This window comes from Megalobrama amblycephala, linkage group LG14, assembly GCF_018812025.1.
Source record: "Megalobrama amblycephala isolate DHTTF-2021 linkage group LG14, ASM1881202v1, whole genome shotgun sequence".
NCBI classification, from domain to species: Eukaryota; Metazoa; Chordata; class Actinopteri; order Cypriniformes; family Xenocyprididae; genus Megalobrama; species Megalobrama amblycephala.
Window position 1 is genome coordinate 16,119,148 of NC_063057.1, and position 19,966 is coordinate 16,139,113.

Consider the following 19,966-nt stretch of genomic DNA (forward strand, 5'->3'; position numbering starts at 1 on the left):
AGAGTTCAGTACATGGAAATGACATACAGTGAGTCTCAAACACCAGTGTTTCCTCCATCTTATATAAATCTCATTTGTTTAAAAGACCTCCGAAAAACAGGCGAATCTCAACATAACACCGACTGTTACGTAACAGTCGGGATCATTAATATGTACGCCCCCAATATTTGCATATGCCAGCTCATGTTCAAGGCATTAGACAAGGGCAGCCAGTATTAATGTCTGGATCTGTGCACAGCTGAATCATCAGACTAGGTAAGCAAGCAAGGACAACAGCGAAAAATGGCAGATGGAGCAATAATAACTGACATGATCCATGATAACATGATATTTTTAGTGATATTTGTAAATTGTCTTTCTAAATGTTTCGTTAGCATGTTGCTAATGTACTGTTAAATGTGGTTACCATTGTTTCTTACTGTATTCATGGAGACAAGACTGTCGTTATTTTCATTTTTTAAACACTTGCAGTCTGTTTAATTCATAAACACAAATTCATTCTTTATAAATCTCTCCAACAGTGTGTAATGTTAGCTTTAGCCACGGAGCACAGCCTCAAACTCATTCAGATTCAAATGTAAACATCCAAATAAACACTGTACTTACGCTATTAGACATGCTGCATGACGAACACTTTGTAAAGATCCATTTTGAAGGTAATATTAGCAGTGCGAACGTTGTTTATGCTGTTTAAGGCAAGCGCGAGCTCCGGGGGCGGGGAGCACGAAAATTTAAAGGGGCCGTGCAGCCTGAATCGGCGCATATTTAATGATGCCCCAAAATAGGCAGTTAAAAAAATTAATTAAAAAAAATCTATGGGGTATTTTGAGCTGAAACTTCACAGACAGGGGACACCTTAGACTTATATTACATCTTTTGAAAACACGTTCTACAGCACCTTTAAAACAAAAAAACACTATTTTAAAAATCCATGGTATTCTAACTTCTGTGTTTTAGGACTTCAAACTAAGCAACTCCATTATGTTTACACTTTTAATCTCACCCTTTATATGTGGCCTCAGTGTATGTTGAGGTGCCATTCTCTAAAGAGACCAGTGGCGTTCTGCAGGAGAAAGTGAAATTCAACATGGCAGCCAGCATCCTGCCAGGTGTCAGTCCTCCAGACCTGTCCACAGAAGACTTCAGCTCTCTGGGCTCCATCTACAGCACCACCCTGTCTCCATCACAGCTCCAGACTGTTTTCTCCTCCTACAACAATTCAATTAGTGAGAACCGATCTAAACTATGACATATTATCATCTGAATTTGTACATTAACAAGCTTTTCCAGTACAGATATGTTGTTTTGTTATTTCATGCAGAATATCTACAAGCAAATAAGTACAACTCCCTCCAGGTGCAAGCACTCCATGACCTTGGAAACCTGCATTTCTACAATGGAAATCGAAGGTATGAAAGTATTAGTTTGATCAGGTGATCAAAGTTTCACCTTTTTTTTAAAAATGTTTTTGAAAAACGTCTCTAATGTTCACCAAGGCTGCGTATATTTAAAAGTGTAATTTATTCCTGTGATGTCAAAACTGAATTTTCAGCATCATTACTCCAGTCTTCAGTGTCACATGATCCTTCAGAAATCATTCTAATATGCTGATTTGGTGTTCAAGAAACATTTCTTATTATTATCAACCTTGAAAACAGTTGTGCTGCTTAATATTTTTTGGAACCGTGATACTTTTTTAAATTTCAGGCTCCTTTGATGAATGGAAATTTCAAAATCATTTATTTGAAGTAGATTTTTTTTAACATGATAAGTGTCTTTATTTTCACTTTTGACTAATTACTGAATAAAGGTATTTATTTCTTAAAAAAAAAAATAAAAAATCGTAATGACCCCAAATTATTGAACGTTAGTCTATGGTAGTTGAATGTTTTGCATTCATACCGTAAGAGGAGATGAAGTGCATCTTGTATTAGTGTGTTTGTTTGTTTGTGTATAGATCTGCACACTATTTCTGGAGTAAGGCTCTGGACTGTGTTCTGCAAAGCTCTGGAGTTCTGGAATCTTGGGATGGTGACTCTTGGGGCTGCAGCTCCTCTCAGGAAACCCTGCGGCATGCTGGGATATGGGGTTGTCTCCAGGGAGCTTTGCTTTCCGCCAAGATTGCACAGTGAGTGAGAAACCATAAAGAGTTTTTGCGACTGTGCTCCATTACAGCAGTAAAATTTCTCCTCTATTGACAGGCACATCCTGACTTCTAACATCAATCAGCGCACAAAATGCTGCCTTCTCTCTGCCAAACTCTTCAAGGTCAGAATTGAGTCACTGAAATGTTCTTACAGTTGAAAGAAAGGACCTCCATTTTTTTGTAACTAAGCCAACACAAAAAGTTTACTAAAGTCATGTGCTTTGCAGTGCCTACTGATGGCCTCTATGCCCCATCCGATGGCGGACCTGTCATACTCCACATACTGTGTGGAGATGGATCTGATCCCAGGCATCGACCTCTTCTCTGAGCCGGATCGAGGGAATCTCGGCACCACTGTTGCCTGTTTGTCTTTTCTCTGCCACTGGCTGTATACCTCAGGACACCTTCTCAAGGTACTAGAGCCACACTCTTTAAAACTCATTTTTAGAACAGTATTTGTGCATTTTACATTTGATGTCTGATCTTTATCTTAATATTCAAAATCTGTCATACTGCTTATTTCAGTCTCTCCCTGTGCTGGCTCTGTACCTGTATATTGCCAAAACCGTGTGTCGGGATCCACATCTTACTGTCAGATGCAGAATCCTAAAGGTTTAAAAGACTTTGTTGTGTCTTTCTGTTATTCTTGGATGTATTGATGATCTTTATTGCAGTGAATGTCTATTTTGTGAGTTTTAATCAAGTGATTTTGTGTGTATACAGATAAAGGTATTGACACAATTAGGGGCCTTCTCTCAAGCAGTTAAAGAACTCAGCAGTCTCACATTTGGCGAGGAAATCCCTGTGCCTCATGGATGCCACCACAGAGTGGAGAAGCCATCTTGGGTAAAACACCATAAACAAAATTGAATATATTTAGCTGACAAAAACAGTACATGCAGTTATCTTCTGTATAGTGAAGTGTTCAGTTGCCTTGTCTTGATAAATTAACTGATCTGAAGCAAAACACTTTAGAGGCTTCTTGGATATCTTTAAAACATATTCAGTTTTTTTAGATTTAAAAATGTAATTGAATTTTATCACTTTCTGCTCTTTACATAACACTCTAGCATTAAAATGTTTCACAATCAATGTTTTTACTGCATTTTTGATCAAATAAATGCAGCTTTGGAGAGAATGAGAGACTTCTTACAAAAACATTAAAAAGTCTTACTGACCCCAAACTTTTGAATGGTAGCGAGTATAGTATAGTAATTGCTACATTATCATTTTTTATGTCTTGTAATTTTTAAATGCACATTAAACCCCACAGGCAAATGAAAAATTTATTGAAGGGAAACCCCTGTTGGATCCTTACAATCTTCAAGTAAGTTTACCTGTTTTCACAGCTGTGTATCAAATCATTTACAAAATACTGTACTGTTGAATATGTTGAATATAATGCTTTATGTGATCCTTATTCTTAGGCTCTGGAAGAAGTGGTCAATAGGAGGCCAAGTAAAGACATCATGGCTCTTTATGGCTCAAGATTGACCAGGTGGATCCTGATGGCCAGAGTTCATCTCATCTTGGCTATATGTAGTACTATACAAGACCTGCCTGAGCCACCGCCACCGGGTATCATCTTATTACTAGTTTATGGACAATTATAGATTATAAATCTACATAATATCTTACTGAATTATTTAATTTAACCCACAGAGTTATCCGAATCTCAGGAGAAAAGCTCTAGCACTCCCTGCTTGCCTGATGCCTCCAGCAGTGATGAGTCCAGGGGTCTCCAGCTCAGTGCCAGGAAACTCACATTAGGAGAAGTCAAGGTGCTCCATTTTACCTTCATTTTATGGTGTTAAAGCTGTCCAACTATCCTTTCTGTTAAATTGTTCTTCCAGATCTAGGCCTATAAAAATATTTTAACATGATTTGACCCTATAGCAATAATGGCTATGAAGTATGATGGTATAAACACACAAAAAAAAAAACAGAGTAAATGCATCTACCAAATGCCAAGAACATTAACGTCAAAGTGAACATAATGTCTCTCTATTGCTCTGTTCAGGCCATACTCCTAAAAGAAGCACATGCTCTGGTTAGTCCTGAGCTCTCCACCCCACATCCACTGAGCGTCGATCCTGAAGAAATGGAGCTGGCAGTGGAGATCAGACTGTTAATGTCCAATATCAACATGCAGCAGGGCAGAATGGCTGCCAGGTAGTGCAGAAACTTAAATCATGAGGAATAGTGCACATTTGTAGTTGTGTTGTATGTTTATATGTACACATTACTGTTACAAAATTTGCAGTCAGTATGATTTTTTTTTAAAAGAAATTTACTTGTTTAGCAAGGAAGCATTAAATTGATCAAAAATTACAGACATAAAGACATATACAGTTTTCTATTTCAAATAAATGCTGTTCTTTTGAACTTTATATTTCCTAAAGAATTCTAAAAAAGTCTGAAAGTGACATGTGAAGGCCAAGTATGGTAACCCATGTCCTCTGCATTTAACCCATCCAAGTTGTACACACACATTAAGAGTAGTGAGTATTGAACACACACACGCAAACGCTGCAAATCGTGAACACACACACCCAGAGCAGTGGGCAGCCATTTTGCTGTGGCGCCCGGGGAGTGATTGGGGGTTAGGTGCCTTGATCAAGGACACCTCAGTCTTTTCCTGCTGGTATTGAGAATCGAACCTGAACCCACAGGCACGTTGATTCAACATTGATAATAATAAGCAATGTTTCTTGAGCTCAAAATCAGCATATTAGAATGATTTCTCAAGGATCATGTGACACTGAAGACTGGAGTAATTATCCTGAAAATTCAGCTTTGCCATCACAGGAATAAACTATATTTTAAAATATATCACAATAGAAAAAAAGTTATTTTAAATTGTAATATTTCACAATATTACTGTATTTTTGATCAAATCTTATTATTAGCATTAGAGACTTCTTTAAAAAACATTTACAAAAACCTAACCAACCCCCAAACTTTTGAATAGTAGTGTATTGTTCCTGGGAATGCATGTCTGAATGTTTGAATCCACAAAAATCTAAACATTTTTAATTTTTTATTGTAGTGCAGATATGTCAGTGTCTGCTTTGAGGCTCCTCCAGAGTTCTCCTGTGTTTCAAAGTGATTTCCGCCCGCTGCCTCCTCCTAAACCACCCTCCTCTGCTCTCAGACGATCCAGAGCCAAAACATATCAGGTAATGATCAACCTCTGATTTACAAACCCGATCCCAAAAAAGTTGGGACACTGTACAAATTGTGAATAAAAAAGGAATGCAATAATTTACAAATCTCATAAACTTATATTTTATTCACAATGGAATATAGATAACATATCAAATGTTGAAAGTGAGACATTTTGAAATGTCATGCCAAATATTGGCTCATTTTGGATTTCATGAGAGCTACACATTCCAAAAAAGTTGGGACAGGTAGCAATAAGAGGCTGGAAAAGTTAAATGTACATATAAGGAACAGCTGGAGGACCAATTTACAACTTATTAGGTCAATTGGCATCATGATTGGGTATAAAAAGAGCCTCTCAGAGTGGCAGTGTCTCTCAGAAGTCAAGATGGGCAGAGGATCACCAATTCCCCCAATGCTGCGGCGAAAAATAGTGGAGCAATATCAGAAAGGAGTTTCTCAGAGAAAAATTGCAAAGAGTTTGAAGTTATCATCATCTACAGTGCATAATATCATCCAAAGATTCAGAGAATCTGGAACAATCTCTGTGCGTAAGGGTCAAGGCCGGAAAACCATACTGGATGCCCGTGATCTTCGGGCCCTTAGACGGCACTGCATCACATACAGGAATGCTACTCTAATGGAAATCACAACATGAGCTCAGGAATACTTCCAGAAAACATTGTCGGTGAACACAATCCACCGTGCCATTCGCCACTGCCGGCTAAAACTCTATAGGTCAAAAAAGAAGCCATATCTAAACATGATCCAGAAGCGCAGGTGTTTTCTCTGGGCCAAGGCTCATTTAAAATGGACTGTGGCAAAGTGGAAAACTGTTCTGTGGTCAGACAAATCAAAATTTGAAGTTCTTTTTGGAAAACTGGGACGCCATGTCATCCAGACTAAAGAGGACAAGGACAACCCAAGTTGTTATCAGCGCTCAGTTCAGAAGCCTGCATCTCTGATGGTATGGGGTTGCATGAGTGCGTGTGGCATGGGCAGCTTACACATCTGGAAAGGCACCATCAATGCTGAAAGGTATATCCAAGTTCTAGAACAACATATGCTCCCATCCAGACGTCGTCTCTTTCAGGGAAGACCTTGCATTTTCCAACATGACAATGCCAGACCACATACTGCATCAATTACAACATCATGGCTACTGAAATGGCCAGCCTGCAGTCCAGATCTTTCACCCATAGAAAACATTTTGCCGCATCATAAAGAGGAAGATGTGACAAAGAAGGCCTAAGATAGTTGAGCAACTAGAAGCCTGTATTAGACAAGAATGGGACAACATTCCTATTCCTAAACTTGAGCAACTTGTCTCCTCAGGCCCCAGACGTTTGCAGACTGTTATAAAAAGAAGAGGGGATGCCATATAGTGGTAAACATGGCCTTGTCCCAACTTTTTTGAGATGTGTTGATGCCATGAAATTTAAAATCAACTTATTTTTCCCTTAAAATGATACATTTTCTCAGTTTAAACATTTGATATGTCATCTATGTTGTATTCTGAATAAAATATTGAAATTTGAAACTTCCACATCATTGCATTCTGTTTTTATTCACAATTTGTACAGTGTCCCAACTTTTTTGGAATCGGGTGTGTACTTACATTCAGTACTTAATTCAGATCATGGGTTTCATTTAAAAAGACATTTAAGAAGATCTATCTGTCTTTTCTCTACAGTCAAGTTCCGGGGATGCAAAGTCTGTTTTCGATCTCCATACTGGAGATCTTCCAGAAGAGGTGGAAGCGAGAGAACGCATGGATATCATTTTCTGGCTGCGCTGTAGACTGGCAGTGGTTCGCTCTCTCGTAGGCCATATCCCTGGAACTGCAATCTACTCTGGTTAGCTACTCTGCAAAGCTTAATGTGGTGAAAATAACATTGGACGGTGTTTGTTGATGTTTCTTGCACGTGTTTGTGCAGGTGCAGACAGTAGTGCAGAGGCGCTCCGGCTGCTGAAAGAGGGTCTGGCGGAGGCCGAGGCCTGGGGAGACCCTGACACTAAAGCCCTCCTGCTCCTCCAAGGCGTCCAACTCAACACATACCGTGGCAGACCCAGAGAAGACAGTACGGCCATGCTACAGGTCAGTAGGTAATTATGACAGTTGATTGTGACTTAGTGCTATTTGACCTGAAATTGACTGTTTCTGTTGGCCGATCACATTTGTGTCTGTTTAGGAGATTGTGAGCTTGTTGTCTGGGCGTAGTGCTCTATCTCTGCGCTCTCAAATGACTTTAGCTGAAGCTGCGTTACTACTTAGTGAACTGAGAGGAACAGGAAGCCAGACTCTCCACCTGCTCACACAGAAACTACTGCAGCAACAGGTTTTGTACACTTTTATGCTCAAAATGGTTGTTAAAAGTAGATGCAAGAGAACATATTTATGTAAAATTCATATTTGTTGTTATCTAAAATGTGTTAGGACAGTAAAGATCTGTTAAAGATGTACAGCTCCCACATCACATGTACATTCAAGAGCAAAAATATTATATGTATGTTTTACATATTTTGTAGTGGTAATATTGTTCTTTGTTTTCAGCTCTGTGCTACTGGAGAATTTATAGGTCTCAAAAAAGGAGGCGAGGTGGAATTACAAGGCCTTAGGAATATTTATCTTCCACAGCTCGCCCTGCTGGCCAAGACAACCATGCGGATTGGTATGACAACAATAAGCTCTGTATTGATATTCCTCTAACAAACTCATGCAGTTAAATCAGCCAGAATGAATAGAAATTTTGTTTTGTAAATAGCCTTAGATGTGCTATTATTATTGTTATTGGTTATTGGCATTTCTTCTACACTTCTACATCTCAAACCTACACCTAACTTAAAACTTAAAAATAATTATTTTGCTATTAAGCTTGGGTGTTTCCTTTTAAAAAGACAAACTTCGTTTATACTGCAATTTTGAAGGCTCAAAAATGTTGTTATGCTGTGTATTGATTCTTGGTCACCGTGATTTTGCCAAGTAAGACATGTTCCTGGATCAACATCTTTGTTGATCCTGAAACAACATTCCAATCAATCAATCAATCAATCAATCAATCAATCAATCAATCAATCAATCAATCAATCAATCAATCAGATTTGAGGGACAAGTTTTCCGTTTATGTCAAGTTTAGGCTTGCATTGATGAATAACATTGATGCTTCTACATCAATGTTATTCACCCATCTTTCCCCTCTGATTTTAGGGATGAGTTATGGGTAGGATTAGGTTTAGAGGTAGGAATTTTGGTAGGTAGGTTCAAACTGGAATTTTGTTCCAGGATCAACAAAATATGTTGATCCAGGAACATGTCTTACTTGGCAAAATCACAGTGACCATTGAGGCTTTGTGTTCCAGGTCGCTCTTTGGCATTGCAGGCCTTGTCAGGTTCCTCTGAGGGAGGTGAGGAGCCCTGGAGGCCCTTAATATTTGCTCAAGAAGTTCTGCATTCTGCACTCAGCATCTCTCAGGCCTCTGCCAACAGAGATTGCCAGCTCGAGGCTGATATCCTCTACTACACAGGTGATCAATAGGGAGTATTCTTGATATCTGGCCTATTATCTTGTGAAACAGTTGTGAATGGTTGATCATTTGTGTTTGCAGGAGTGGTGGGAAGACATCTAATTTCCATGCAAAAATCTGGACCCCAGGAAGTCCTAGAGGCCCTGTTTGGGTGTTTAACCACATTTAAGCACACTCATTGCCAAAGCTTACGGTAAGTTGTTACACTAAAGCCCAAAGTATACTTCAGCCATCCGCATTCTGTGCTCGTCCATACACTGTCCGCGTGAAGTAATTTTCACCATCAGGAGGGTCAGGGACTTTCGCGCACACCATCCGCATGCATTCTATGTCCACGCAGATGGTGCATGTACAACAGCGCATGTGTGAGTGACTTGAGCGATTGAAGAGAAAAAAAAATCCACTAGATGCGTGTGCTGAAGCCGTCTTTCCACGCTCATGGCTAAAGGAGTATTCTTTAAACGTCTCACGCATTCAACTGTGTGTGAGACGTGCAAAATGAAGTATACCCGGGTCTTAATATTCTAATTCTATTCAAACAGGACTCAGATTTTTGTGTATGTGTGTATTTCAGATTGGCACATAGGTGCTACCTGGAAATGGCATTGATATACTTACAAGAGATCGAGCAGATTACCACTCCTCCTGGACATCTGACTCCTCCCCCATCACCAACACCTGACGAGACCAGCAAGGTGCTGTGAAACGTGACAGAGTTTGAGTAGACAGCAGTCTATAAATGCATAAATATTATTAACAGCAGCGTTCATAATATTTATGTATATAAATATTTCATATTGTAATATTTATGTATATGTGTGTGTGTATGTGATTTTTCTCAGGAAACAGTCAGAGAGACCTGCCAACTGCTCTACTGGATTTGTTTGAGAATAGCTTTAAAGGTTTGAATGGACATCATCCACACATCTGTATGGAATGTGTTCAACATAAATTATTCATTCTTCTTTTATCCGTTTGCTTCGTAGATCTCAGAAGTTATTGGCAAGTATGGCCTTTCGCATGGATTCACTGGAGTAACTGAAGGCCCCGTCCCCCTTTCTTCAATAAAAGCCCTGCCTGACTTTGCATTGAATGATCTCTTCCACCCCTGTGGTAACCTTTAACACATTACTACTGAAAAAAAACACATTTATTTGAATAATAAATCTTTTTGTTAAAACTTACTGGCCACCAAACTTTTAAACAGTAGTGTAAACGTATACGTGTTGATCTTATTGGCAGGGGGGCTAGAAAACCCTGAGAATTGTATCCCCAGTCCTGAAGCATTCATGGATGCTGAGCGTGAGAAAAACAGCAGGAAATGCCCTCAGCTGACCTGGGTTCATATGTCCCGCTACTACATGCACTTAATGAACCTTCTACAAGTCTCCTCACAGCCAGGTACAGCACAAGTAACTCTATTAAACTAGGTTATTCAATTCATTAATCAATCAATAAATCTACCCTTTGAAAGCATTTGTATTGTGTTTTGTTTATGTAATCTGGGCTTATACGATGGTGTAATTGGCTGTGTTATTCAGGTACAATGCATGGTGTTGATGGACTACTGTCCACGTCCGGTGACACCAAACTTGCTCTCAGACTCTCACAGTTGCACACCTTCTTCAGCCGTCACCAGCCATCTTACAGGGAGGAGTGGACCATTCCTGATCCCCCTGCAGCTCTAATACTGAAGCCTCAGCAAATACAGGTTCATATTCACACATTTATTACCATCTTAAAATGAAAAGAGAAAAAAATGAAAACATTGTTTCTCTTTCTTGACTTTGTGCCAGCACGATCAGCCCTTGCCAGATCTGTTCCCCTGGGCCAACACGGACATCCAGGAACTGATCATCCAGTGGTACAGACCCTGCTCAGAGGACAACACGGTAGTCAGACCCTCGTCCATTTCTGCTCGTCATTGTGTTTTCACAAATTATTTAAACAGTTTTTTATTTAGTCATTTTGAATATGCTTTTTATCTACAGTAACTATCCTTGTTTATGGATTAATTGGTTCTCTCTGTCAATGAACATCAGTTAAAATCACACTATATTTTTCAATTTTGGAAAAGGAAATTGTTTGGACCAAAAGAGCTGTATAGTCTGTTTCTATGATTATATAGTTCTTTATATAAGAATTTTATAACTATATATCTTTATATTGTATAGTTCTAGTTCCTAAGCAGCAGATTTGTGTTTGATCTCTTCAGATTCTTCTTCTGTTCACTGTGAATAAAGCTCCTATATCAGCAACGAACTCTACTGCAGACACAATGGCTGCACTACAGGCTGGACAGAGAACAATCTGTTTGGACAGGTAGGTTCATGTATACAAAGAAAAACATAATACAGAAAAATTATTGTCTGACCTTTCATGTTTCTGCTTATTTCATTTAAGTGGTAGTTATTACAAATCAATTTTCTCTTCTGGATTAACACACTGGCAGGATGAAGGCTGTTCATGCCCTACTGAGCTCAACATGTGTAGAGGCTGATGGGCATGTTTCATACTTCACCAGCTCAGCCTCCTCCTTCAGCTCAGAAGAGCAGAACAGAAAGGCTACCTCCACCCCACATCATCAGGTCTCTCTGAGCCCTAAATTGTCATGATGTACCTTTAGTCAAACCCTAAATGTTGAATACACTGTATCAACCTCTTGCAATGGTTTCTTATAGGACATGCTTTTGGAGAAGGCCAAACATGTCTGCACTGAGATCAGGAATTTATTGAAGCCTGATTTCAATTCAGCACCCGTCACAGAGGTGAAGTATTACAGACATGTTTACTGTCATTTTAGAATAATTTATATACTATTATAGTATTTAATTTTATATTTTCAAATTGCATTATAATTTAATTTTAGTTGTTCTTTTGTCATTTTATTAAAATTTTGTTTTTTAGATTTCTATTTAGCTTTATTAGTTTTTGTCATTTTAGTACTTAAATTTATTTCAGTTAGTTACCAAGGTGTTTCTTAATTTTAGAATGAAGCTTTTCATCTAATATTCATATATATATTTACTTACTTAAGCTATATTTCAATTAAAGGGATATTTCACCTAAAAATGAAAATTCTGTTATCATTTTCTCACCCTCAAGTTGTTCCAAACCTGTATGAATTTCTTTCTTCTGCTGAACACAAAACAAGATATTTTTAAAAATATGGGTAACCAAACAGTTGATGTTCCTCATTGACTTCCATAGCATGGAGAAATAAAAAAATACTATGGAAGTCAATGGGGACCATCAACTGTTTGGTTACCGACATTCTTCAAAATATCGTTTTATGTTCAGCAGAAGATAGAAATTCATAGAATTTTCATTTTTAGGTGAAATATCTCTTTAAGTTTTAGGTCAACAACAACACTGATTCTAAACATGTGTTTGTGATTCTGTCTCTTATGTTTGATTATACCAATGCAGAAGCCCTTTGACTCAAGCATGCAGACTCTTCAGAACCTGGAACGCTGCTTTAATCCTGCAACAGGTGGCATGCTACAAGATACAGTCCTCATCACATGGTTCCTCTCTCTTCTGAGTTAAAACCTGCTGCCTTGATCTGCCCTGGATCGGCAAGATAAAACAAAATACCCAAACTACACATTTAATATGCTATAAAAATATTTTAATGTTTTATTTAACTACAAATAAAGAGGAAAGCACTAAAATATTTATTAATTTATTCATTTTTGTTGAAAGACAGATGTGAATGTCAGCAAAAGCTTTTTTTTTTTCCTTTTTACATTTTTTTACACCAGTATCCGCATACTCTTCATATTTCCCTTCTGAGGTTCAGTTCACTTTAAATACTGTAGCTCATCTGATGTAGGATATTTTATTCATTCATATCTGGAGTATGAGAAGTGTTTTAGTGCTTGGTAAGCATCCTTAATGCTGCTTTGGGTGAATTAGGGATTGGTGCGATCATTATCATTGGTTGAGCCAGGCTGAGCGGAGGTTGAGAAGGATCTGCGCATCACTGGGAGCCAGCTTGTAGACTCCCAGCTCATTGAGAGCTGACTCTGGACTGGGCTGCTGATGGGTCAGAAGGTAATCGTCTTCCTCTGACTGCTTCAGCACATCACACAACAACAACGCTGGGCCGACCTTAAGAGTCAGGATGATGCAGGCCTCCTTCACACTGAGATGAGGAAAGAGAGAAATGAAAATGGGGTTTTTCTATATACAGTATTAGCTCTGGATAAACAGACATACTGTTTGAAGAAGTTTTCAGGTCTCTTGCAGTAGTGTCCAAACAGAGGGAAGAGGTTTCTGGTCATATCGTATTGAAGCTGTGCAGCTCCGCCTTCATTGAAATGGTTATACAGGATCAACTGTGAGTGAGAGCAAAAAACATAAACACACTAAAACAAACTACTTAAATGGTAGTATAAACATTAGCTTGTGGTAAATTAAGGTTTAACAGTGAAAATGTTGAAGCAAGAGACTGACCTCTTCGTAGATGAAGCAGTCGAGCCTCTCTGCGAGGCCCTGCCAGAACATCTGAAAAAGAGGAAGACACAACATCTGCTGCAGCTGGAGCAGGTGATCCCGCAGACAAAGCATCATGGGACATGCAGAGCTGGATAGTGACATAGTGGCTTGGTCGCTTTGTGATGGCAAGGAGATCCACCTGAAATAGACCAGTTTCATTTCAAAATCTAATATAAAAAAATGATCCCTGAAATAATGCCACCATGACTTCCTCCAGCTACCCAGATGCTCAGACTGAAACTATCCTAATTCCTTAATTTTAGTCAAAGAACAAAATTAAACTAAAATAACGTATCATTAACACAGCAGTGGGTTTGTTTAGGTTACTTCCACCCATACCTGTCCTTGCAGTATGATTGTGCCTTCTCCTTGACGTCTCTCATGACTGCATCTAGTAATCGTCCCAGCATGTCTCCTCGTAGCCTCTCCAGCAGGGCCAATAGGGCCTCAAACAAAGATCCCTCCAGAGAGGCCAGTCGCCCCGTCTCCGTGGCCCCTAGAGGACCTAGGATCTCCTCTCCCACTGACACCGCCGCCTGCTGCAACTGCAAGAAGAACTAAGAGAAAACAAAATGAAAGTGAATCTTTATACATATACATATTTCTGTTCTCAATCAAGACTAACTATATATATATATATATATATATATATATATATATATATATATATATATAAATTATAACTATATATATATATATAATTTTTTTTTTTTTTTCTCAAAAGTCAAAAATCTTAAATGTAGCCTATATGGTTTTTAAAAAACTTTTTTTACAATTTTTAAGAAATTATTTAATATAATAACTGTAAAATTGCCATGTGGTTTAACCATGAATTAAAAGCAATAACACATTTTCTCTCACCCTGAATACATGCGAGTATACACATCCAAGTCATTATTTTTGAAAAAGTTTTAAAATATTTCTTTATATTTAATATCACAAATTATTACATTTTATAAATAAACATTACATTTTTTGAAAAGTGCACAAGACATTTTACAACCTGAACTAACTTTGCCTTGTCATAAAAAGGGTTAAATATCTGATATTTTAAGAGGCTTGTTGATCTGGAGTCATAGTCATGAGGTCCTCAGGGGTCCTTCTCTATGATTTCATTTTATTTTTTTTCCTTGGTTGTACCACATGACTTTGATTTGGTGGACACAATTTTTTCTAATATTAATAAGCAGTTTTGTTAAGTAGTTTTTTTAACTAAGAAATTATCATAAAAGATGGCAAATGACTACTACAAAAAAAAAAAGAGCATCATCCGTCATAAAGAGTAAACTCCTGTTAGCCTCAGTGTGACTCAAAAACACTTACAATATTGTCCCCCCAGTCACTGAGAACAGTGGAGATGTAGTTGGCAGCGTTGAGGATGGCGCAGTAGCGGGGGCTCAGCGGCTGTCGGGACTCTTCTTTCATGACCTGCGTGAGGCGGATACGGAAATCATCCACCAGCTCCTTTTGCAAAGCCAGGAAGTTGAGTTGAGCCCGCGGGCATGGCAGAGAGCGGTACCGTTCTGAGAGAAGGATGGCGGAGAAGATCAGAAACAAGTTTTAACTTAAAGAATCAAATCTGAGGATGAATTCATATCAATACCTGTGATGACCAGAAGAAGGGTCATGAAGGTCTCTGCACAATCTGGTGCTTTGAGCTCGTCCACATCGGTGATGTCCTTGTACTGAGAGCTCCAGGCTCCCTCTGCAGACAGCATGGCGTCCACTTTTTCCACAGCCACTAGAGGGCAACATACACAATTTAATTCATCATAAAAACTGAAATCGAGTCGTGACCCAAGTACACAGCATTTAGACTCACTTTTTCTCTCCACACTGAGCCACTTCTGGAACACGGTCTCCTCCAGTAGTATGTGCAAGACGCCGGGGTAGGAGCGCGGGTAACCGTGTGTGCTGCGGAGCTCTTTTTCAAACTGCAGCACCTCATCCACTAGGTGGCAGAAGAGAGCATCATCGTAGAGCAATCGAGGAGCGTCGTGAGCTAACTTCTCCTGTGCCAGAGTCAGGAGTCCTCTGCACAACTCCACCTGGCGGACAGATTGATACGATTTTTTTTAAGCCTAGTGATGTCATGATCAAGCGGAAGAAGTGACAGATTTTTTCTTTTGTATTTTCTATCAGCGGATTCGTCTGATAGACATCTGCTTTTAAATGTGTGTATCTGTGTAAGCGATCGGTGAAGGGTGTCACAGATGTCTATTTACAACATGTTTTTGAAACTTTAACCATTGTAGCCAATCACAGACATATCTTTTGAGTGCATGAACACAATGGCCAATCAGAATCTGCTCAACAGCCCTCAAAATGCTAGAGGGAAATGCTGGTATCATCACATTTTTAGAATTTCAGTACCGACTTGCTACTGAAGTTGGTACTTTTGACAACCCTTGTTCTGAGAAGAATCCATTTCATCATGATGCACAAACCAGGTTTTTTAATTTCAAAACTAAACTATATTTTTTCTCAGATAATGGTTTCTGGTGGCAAAAGGTGTGAACGTGCCCTGGCAACAAATGGCCTTTGCACAGAAGAATAACAAGAGTAACATACATCCGAATTAAATCGAGTCTAATTTAGGCAGTATACGGACCCGTGGTATTTCCCATATCTCCCATATATTCCCATATCTAATACTCTGGGATACATCCGAAATTCTGCAGTGTATCCAGGAGTATACTTGTCCATATACACCTCTTTTCATGCTGTTTCAGTTGCTGATTGGATGGAGGCAGATCTGAATGTGAGCTTGCAGTTGATTGTAGGAAAGGGGCGGGGTTTAAGCAGACTAAATGATTGGAGAAATCCAGCAAACATCACCAGAGAGATGTCTGATGTTTCACCGGAAGATCCGAGTTATGACACTTTAATTAAAAATCATTATATATTTTTTAGAATGAAACATTAAGATCAATAACATACATTTGGAAAATAGGTATATTTTAATTTTGTGCCAACGTTAACCAATGCAATGGTGAACATACCTTAGCGTTAACTTTGGCCCCAGCACGATCCAATATAGGCTGAATCTTCTCGTCCATAAAGTTGGAGCTGTTTCCCATCCAAATGAGGACTTGGGTCAAATGCCACTCTGGCTGTAAAGTTGACAGAAAATTTAAGGTAATATCAGATTTTATTGTTTACTTATGGGTAGCTTGCATATTCACACAATTTTTGTTTTGTTTTTAGTCTGGATGACATGAAATAAAGAGTAAATGAGCAGTAAATGTGTAATCTCTGACCTTGCTTAAATTGTTGGTCTGGCGGTTTCCAGTGAAGTGATACCTGAACCTCTTACTGAGGGGAAGCAGCATGATCTGAATGGGCAACGAGAGTGGAGGAGTCTGGGACTGTCCGGGATGAGATGGTGTTTCTTTCTTCTCTGATATAAGGTCATCGCTTTAACACCTGTTAAGGAAAATTACCAGCTTCACATCTTTAAAAAAAAATTACATAAATGTCCCCCCAGAAAAATGGTGTTGGAAATTAAGAAAAATGGCCAGCTTCATACCTTAAAAAAATAAAATAACTAAATAAAATTAAACTAACTAAATAGAATAGTTGACTTTAACAGCGTCTCGTGTAGTTTGTCTCACAAATTGTTGTGGACATCATAAGGAAAATGACCAGCTTTGTATCTTTAAAAAACATAATATAAATAAATGCATAAATAATTAAATAAATAAAATAGTCAGTCATAACAGCATCTTGAGTTCTTCTCACACTATAGGCAAGTTGCTTTGACCTTGGATCAATCTGACCCCTTGGGTACAAACTCGAAACAATTTAGTGGAGTGTATTGAGAAAATGAATCTGTATTTAAAGGGATAGTTCATTTTGAAATTTGATGTTTATCTGCTTACCACCAGGGCATCCAAGATGTAGGTGACTTTGTTTCTTCAGTAGAACACAAATGATGATTTTTAACTCCAACCGTTGCGGTCTGTCAGTCATATAATGCATTGAAACGGTAACACCATCTATAAGAGTCAAAAAACATGCACAGACAAAACCAAATTAAACCCTGCGGCTCGTGACGACACGTTGATGTCCTAAGACACGAAACGATGGAACCGCTTTGCTTCACTTCCGTCATCAGAGCGCGATCAGACCTCACTAATCGGATATGCAGGGTAGTTGGACATAGTGGTGTTTTAGAGGTAAAAAAATTATATAAATACTGTTTGGTTTCTCACACAAACCAATCATTTCATGTCTTACGACATCAATGTGTCGTCACGAGCCGCAGGGTTTAATTTGGATTTGTCTGTGCATGTTTTTTTTACTCTTATAGACGAAGTTCCCATTGACATGCATTATATGACTGACAGACAGCAACGGCTGGAGTTAAAAATCATCATTTGTGTTCTACTGAAGAAACAAATTCACCTACATCTTGGATGCCCTGGGGGTAAGCAGATAAACATCAAATTTTCATTAGGTGAACTATCCCTTTAAGTGGATTTGATGGCAGAACATTAAGGATACGAGGTCTGAAGAGAGAGAAGTTGGGAGACCAGTAGCTCCAGCTGGCTGTTGATCTCCTGTGCATTGGCTGGGGGTGAGAGGGTCTGCGTTGGGGGCGAAATGAACGGCCAGTGGAACTGCGTCAGGACTTCCTCAAAATCACTGAAACAGAACCAAACATTTAGCACGAACTTAGACTTTTAAATAGTACAACTTGAAATACATCTAATACCTGGCCAGTTTGTCTTTAAGGATCTTATGCCAAAAGCGAAGTGTGTCTCTGAGGAAATCCTGCAGGTGGCTACAGCCTGACTCCCGCAAACCCATATCCAGAGAGGCCATACGGTCTACTGCACCCACCGCATCCCACACACTATTGGTCATCAGGTACTGCTGGATACTGTCACTAACGCAACATAAAAGAAGAGAAGTGCAAATGATGTTGGATGCCAGTATAAACCTTCATGGCCCTCCAAAACATTTAGACACACAATTTAGGGTTTAACTCTTACCTGAGCTCCTCAATACGAGCCAGACACTGCAGGTATTTCATATGCCTCTCTAATGTGTCAAGCTGACCCAAGACCTGCCCAATGCTGTCAGCCCAGACCTGTGAGCCCTGCAGATGCTGCTGCAAAGTGTTTGACAAAAGTCTCTCCTTCTCAAGTAAAGACTCCAGCTTCACTCGAGATTCCTCTGCTGTGGATAGAGCAGCGGACACACGCAACGGCACTGAAGAGGACACAGTCAGCACCTGCATGCATGGACAAATGGATGGTTTTGAATTTGCATAAGGATGAATGCTAAATTCTGTGTATCTATCTATCTTATATATATATATATATATATATATATATATATATATATACACACTGCCCTCCAAAAGTTTGGAAACGCCCTAGAAAAGTGGGGTTTTGGACAATATTGGCATGAATCCTTTTTAATTTGTTATCATTTTGCATTGATAAGGGACAACACAAACTACGAAAACATTTTATTACATAAACAGTTTATACATAGAAAAAATTTAAATTTTAGATTAATCAAAATATCCACCATTAGCAGCTATCTGACCTAAACTGGGTTTTAATTGGTTCATTGTATTCTAAACTTAATTGACAATCATAGACTGTAAAGTTGACAATCAATTGTTGAAGCTATTAAGGTGTGCTGACCCAAAAATCTTTTACAAACCTGGGCCAAGTTTAAACCAGTAACCAGGCATCATATCTGGCAAAGGGGCATGTCTGACTTTGACATGTATATAATGCCATTATTATGTAATCAAAATGAAAATTATTATTGCTGCTCTTCAATGATAATGTCAAGTTACTGTAATGTATTTGCACCAAAAAATTATAAGGATTTATGCTGATATCGTCCAAAACCACACTTTGCCAGGGGTGTTTCCAAACTTTTGGAGGACAGTGTATTATATTTATATATATATATATATATATATATATATATATATATATATATATAGTTTACACAAACAAACAAATAAAACAAATATTATATATATAAATAGTCGGTCTTAGTAGCATGTAGTGTAGTTTCTCTCACTTTGAGCAAATCGTAATAAATAAATCGATATGAAAATAATACACGTCTTTTTTCTCTACAACACTTATATGATGTTAACAGAGTCTCTGTATCTGTATTTACCTGCTCCTCCAGCTGCTTGTTCTCTAATGTCAATTTCTCCAAAAGCCCTGACACCTTCTTTAGCGACTTAAGATCTCCACCTATCTCTTTCTGTACAAGTTCAAATACATCATCTGTCAGGTTTCCATCTTCTGATGGAGATTCGGATTTACTGCTATCTGTACGTTTAAGATGAGAAAAATCATTGCTGCTGTGGTTGTTATGCTCCATCATAGGCGCTGCCATGTTGCTCGACACGTCATCTGTGGATTTTGTCTCAGCGGCTCCCTCTAGTGGCAGGAAAATGCTACTGATATGATTATTAGTAGTACTAACTACCTCTGTCCCTTATGATCGATGTTATGATTTTAAAGGGTTAGTTCACCAAAAAAAGGAAATTCTGTCATTTATTACTTACCCTCATGCCGTTCCACACCCGTAAGACCTTCATTCATCTTCAGAACACAAATTAAGATATTTTTGTTGAAATCTGATGGC

General features: G+C 38.6%; 2 protein-coding genes across 4 annotated transcripts in view; one reads left to right on the top strand and one right to left on the bottom strand.

Moving 5' to 3' along the window:
* cfap54 (cilia and flagella associated protein 54) overlaps positions 1–12,512 on the top strand; it is a 29,967-nt gene extending 17,455 nt beyond the window's left edge. For all 3 annotated transcript variants that reach the window (XM_048155739.1, XM_048155737.1, XM_048155738.1), the window contains exons 42-69: positions 1,023–1,226; positions 1,322–1,409; positions 1,958–2,128; positions 2,202–2,268; positions 2,374–2,559; positions 2,672–2,758; positions 2,870–2,992; positions 3,420–3,473; positions 3,574–3,724; positions 3,809–3,927; positions 4,167–4,318; positions 5,196–5,325; positions 7,005–7,167; positions 7,249–7,409; positions 7,504–7,650; positions 7,866–7,983; positions 8,672–8,836; positions 8,918–9,029; positions 9,411–9,531; positions 9,679–9,738; positions 9,823–9,949; positions 10,079–10,237; positions 10,378–10,547; positions 10,633–10,728; positions 11,052–11,158; positions 11,289–11,424; positions 11,518–11,604; positions 12,266–12,512. In XM_048155739.1, the coding sequence (XP_048011696.1) occupies positions 1,023–1,226; positions 1,322–1,409; positions 1,958–2,128; positions 2,202–2,268; positions 2,374–2,559; positions 2,672–2,758; positions 2,870–2,992; positions 3,420–3,473; positions 3,574–3,724; positions 3,809–3,927; positions 4,167–4,318; positions 5,196–5,325; positions 7,005–7,167; positions 7,249–7,409; positions 7,504–7,650; positions 7,866–7,983; positions 8,672–8,836; positions 8,918–9,029; positions 9,411–9,531; positions 9,679–9,738; positions 9,823–9,949; positions 10,079–10,237; positions 10,378–10,547; positions 10,633–10,728; positions 11,052–11,158; positions 11,289–11,424; positions 11,518–11,604; positions 12,266–12,385 (3,581 nt within the window). In that variant the 3' untranslated portion in view covers positions 12,386–12,512. The remainder of the gene's footprint in view (positions 1–1,022; positions 1,227–1,321; positions 1,410–1,957; positions 2,129–2,201; positions 2,269–2,373; positions 2,560–2,671; positions 2,759–2,869; positions 2,993–3,419; positions 3,474–3,573; positions 3,725–3,808; positions 3,928–4,166; positions 4,319–5,195; positions 5,326–7,004; positions 7,168–7,248; positions 7,410–7,503; positions 7,651–7,865; positions 7,984–8,671; positions 8,837–8,917; positions 9,030–9,410; positions 9,532–9,678; positions 9,739–9,822; positions 9,950–10,078; positions 10,238–10,377; positions 10,548–10,632; positions 10,729–11,051; positions 11,159–11,288; positions 11,425–11,517; positions 11,605–12,265) is intronic.
* On the bottom strand, positions 12,506–19,748 carry rint1 (RAD50 interactor 1). The gene is made up of 13 exons (XM_048155740.1): positions 19,490–19,748; positions 18,334–18,575; positions 18,054–18,227; positions 17,843–17,983; positions 16,597–16,753; positions 16,339–16,449; positions 15,159–15,384; positions 14,940–15,077; positions 14,660–14,859; positions 13,676–13,893; positions 13,295–13,475; positions 13,058–13,176; positions 12,506–12,983 (listed from the first exon to the last, which is right to left on the bottom strand). Exons 1-13 carry the CDS (start codon positions 19,712–19,714, stop codon positions 12,773–12,775), a joined length of 2,343 nt encoding a protein of 780 aa, XP_048011697.1. The 5' UTR covers positions 19,715–19,748; the 3' UTR covers positions 12,506–12,772.
* Between the last annotated feature and the right edge of the window lie 218 nt (positions 19,749–19,966).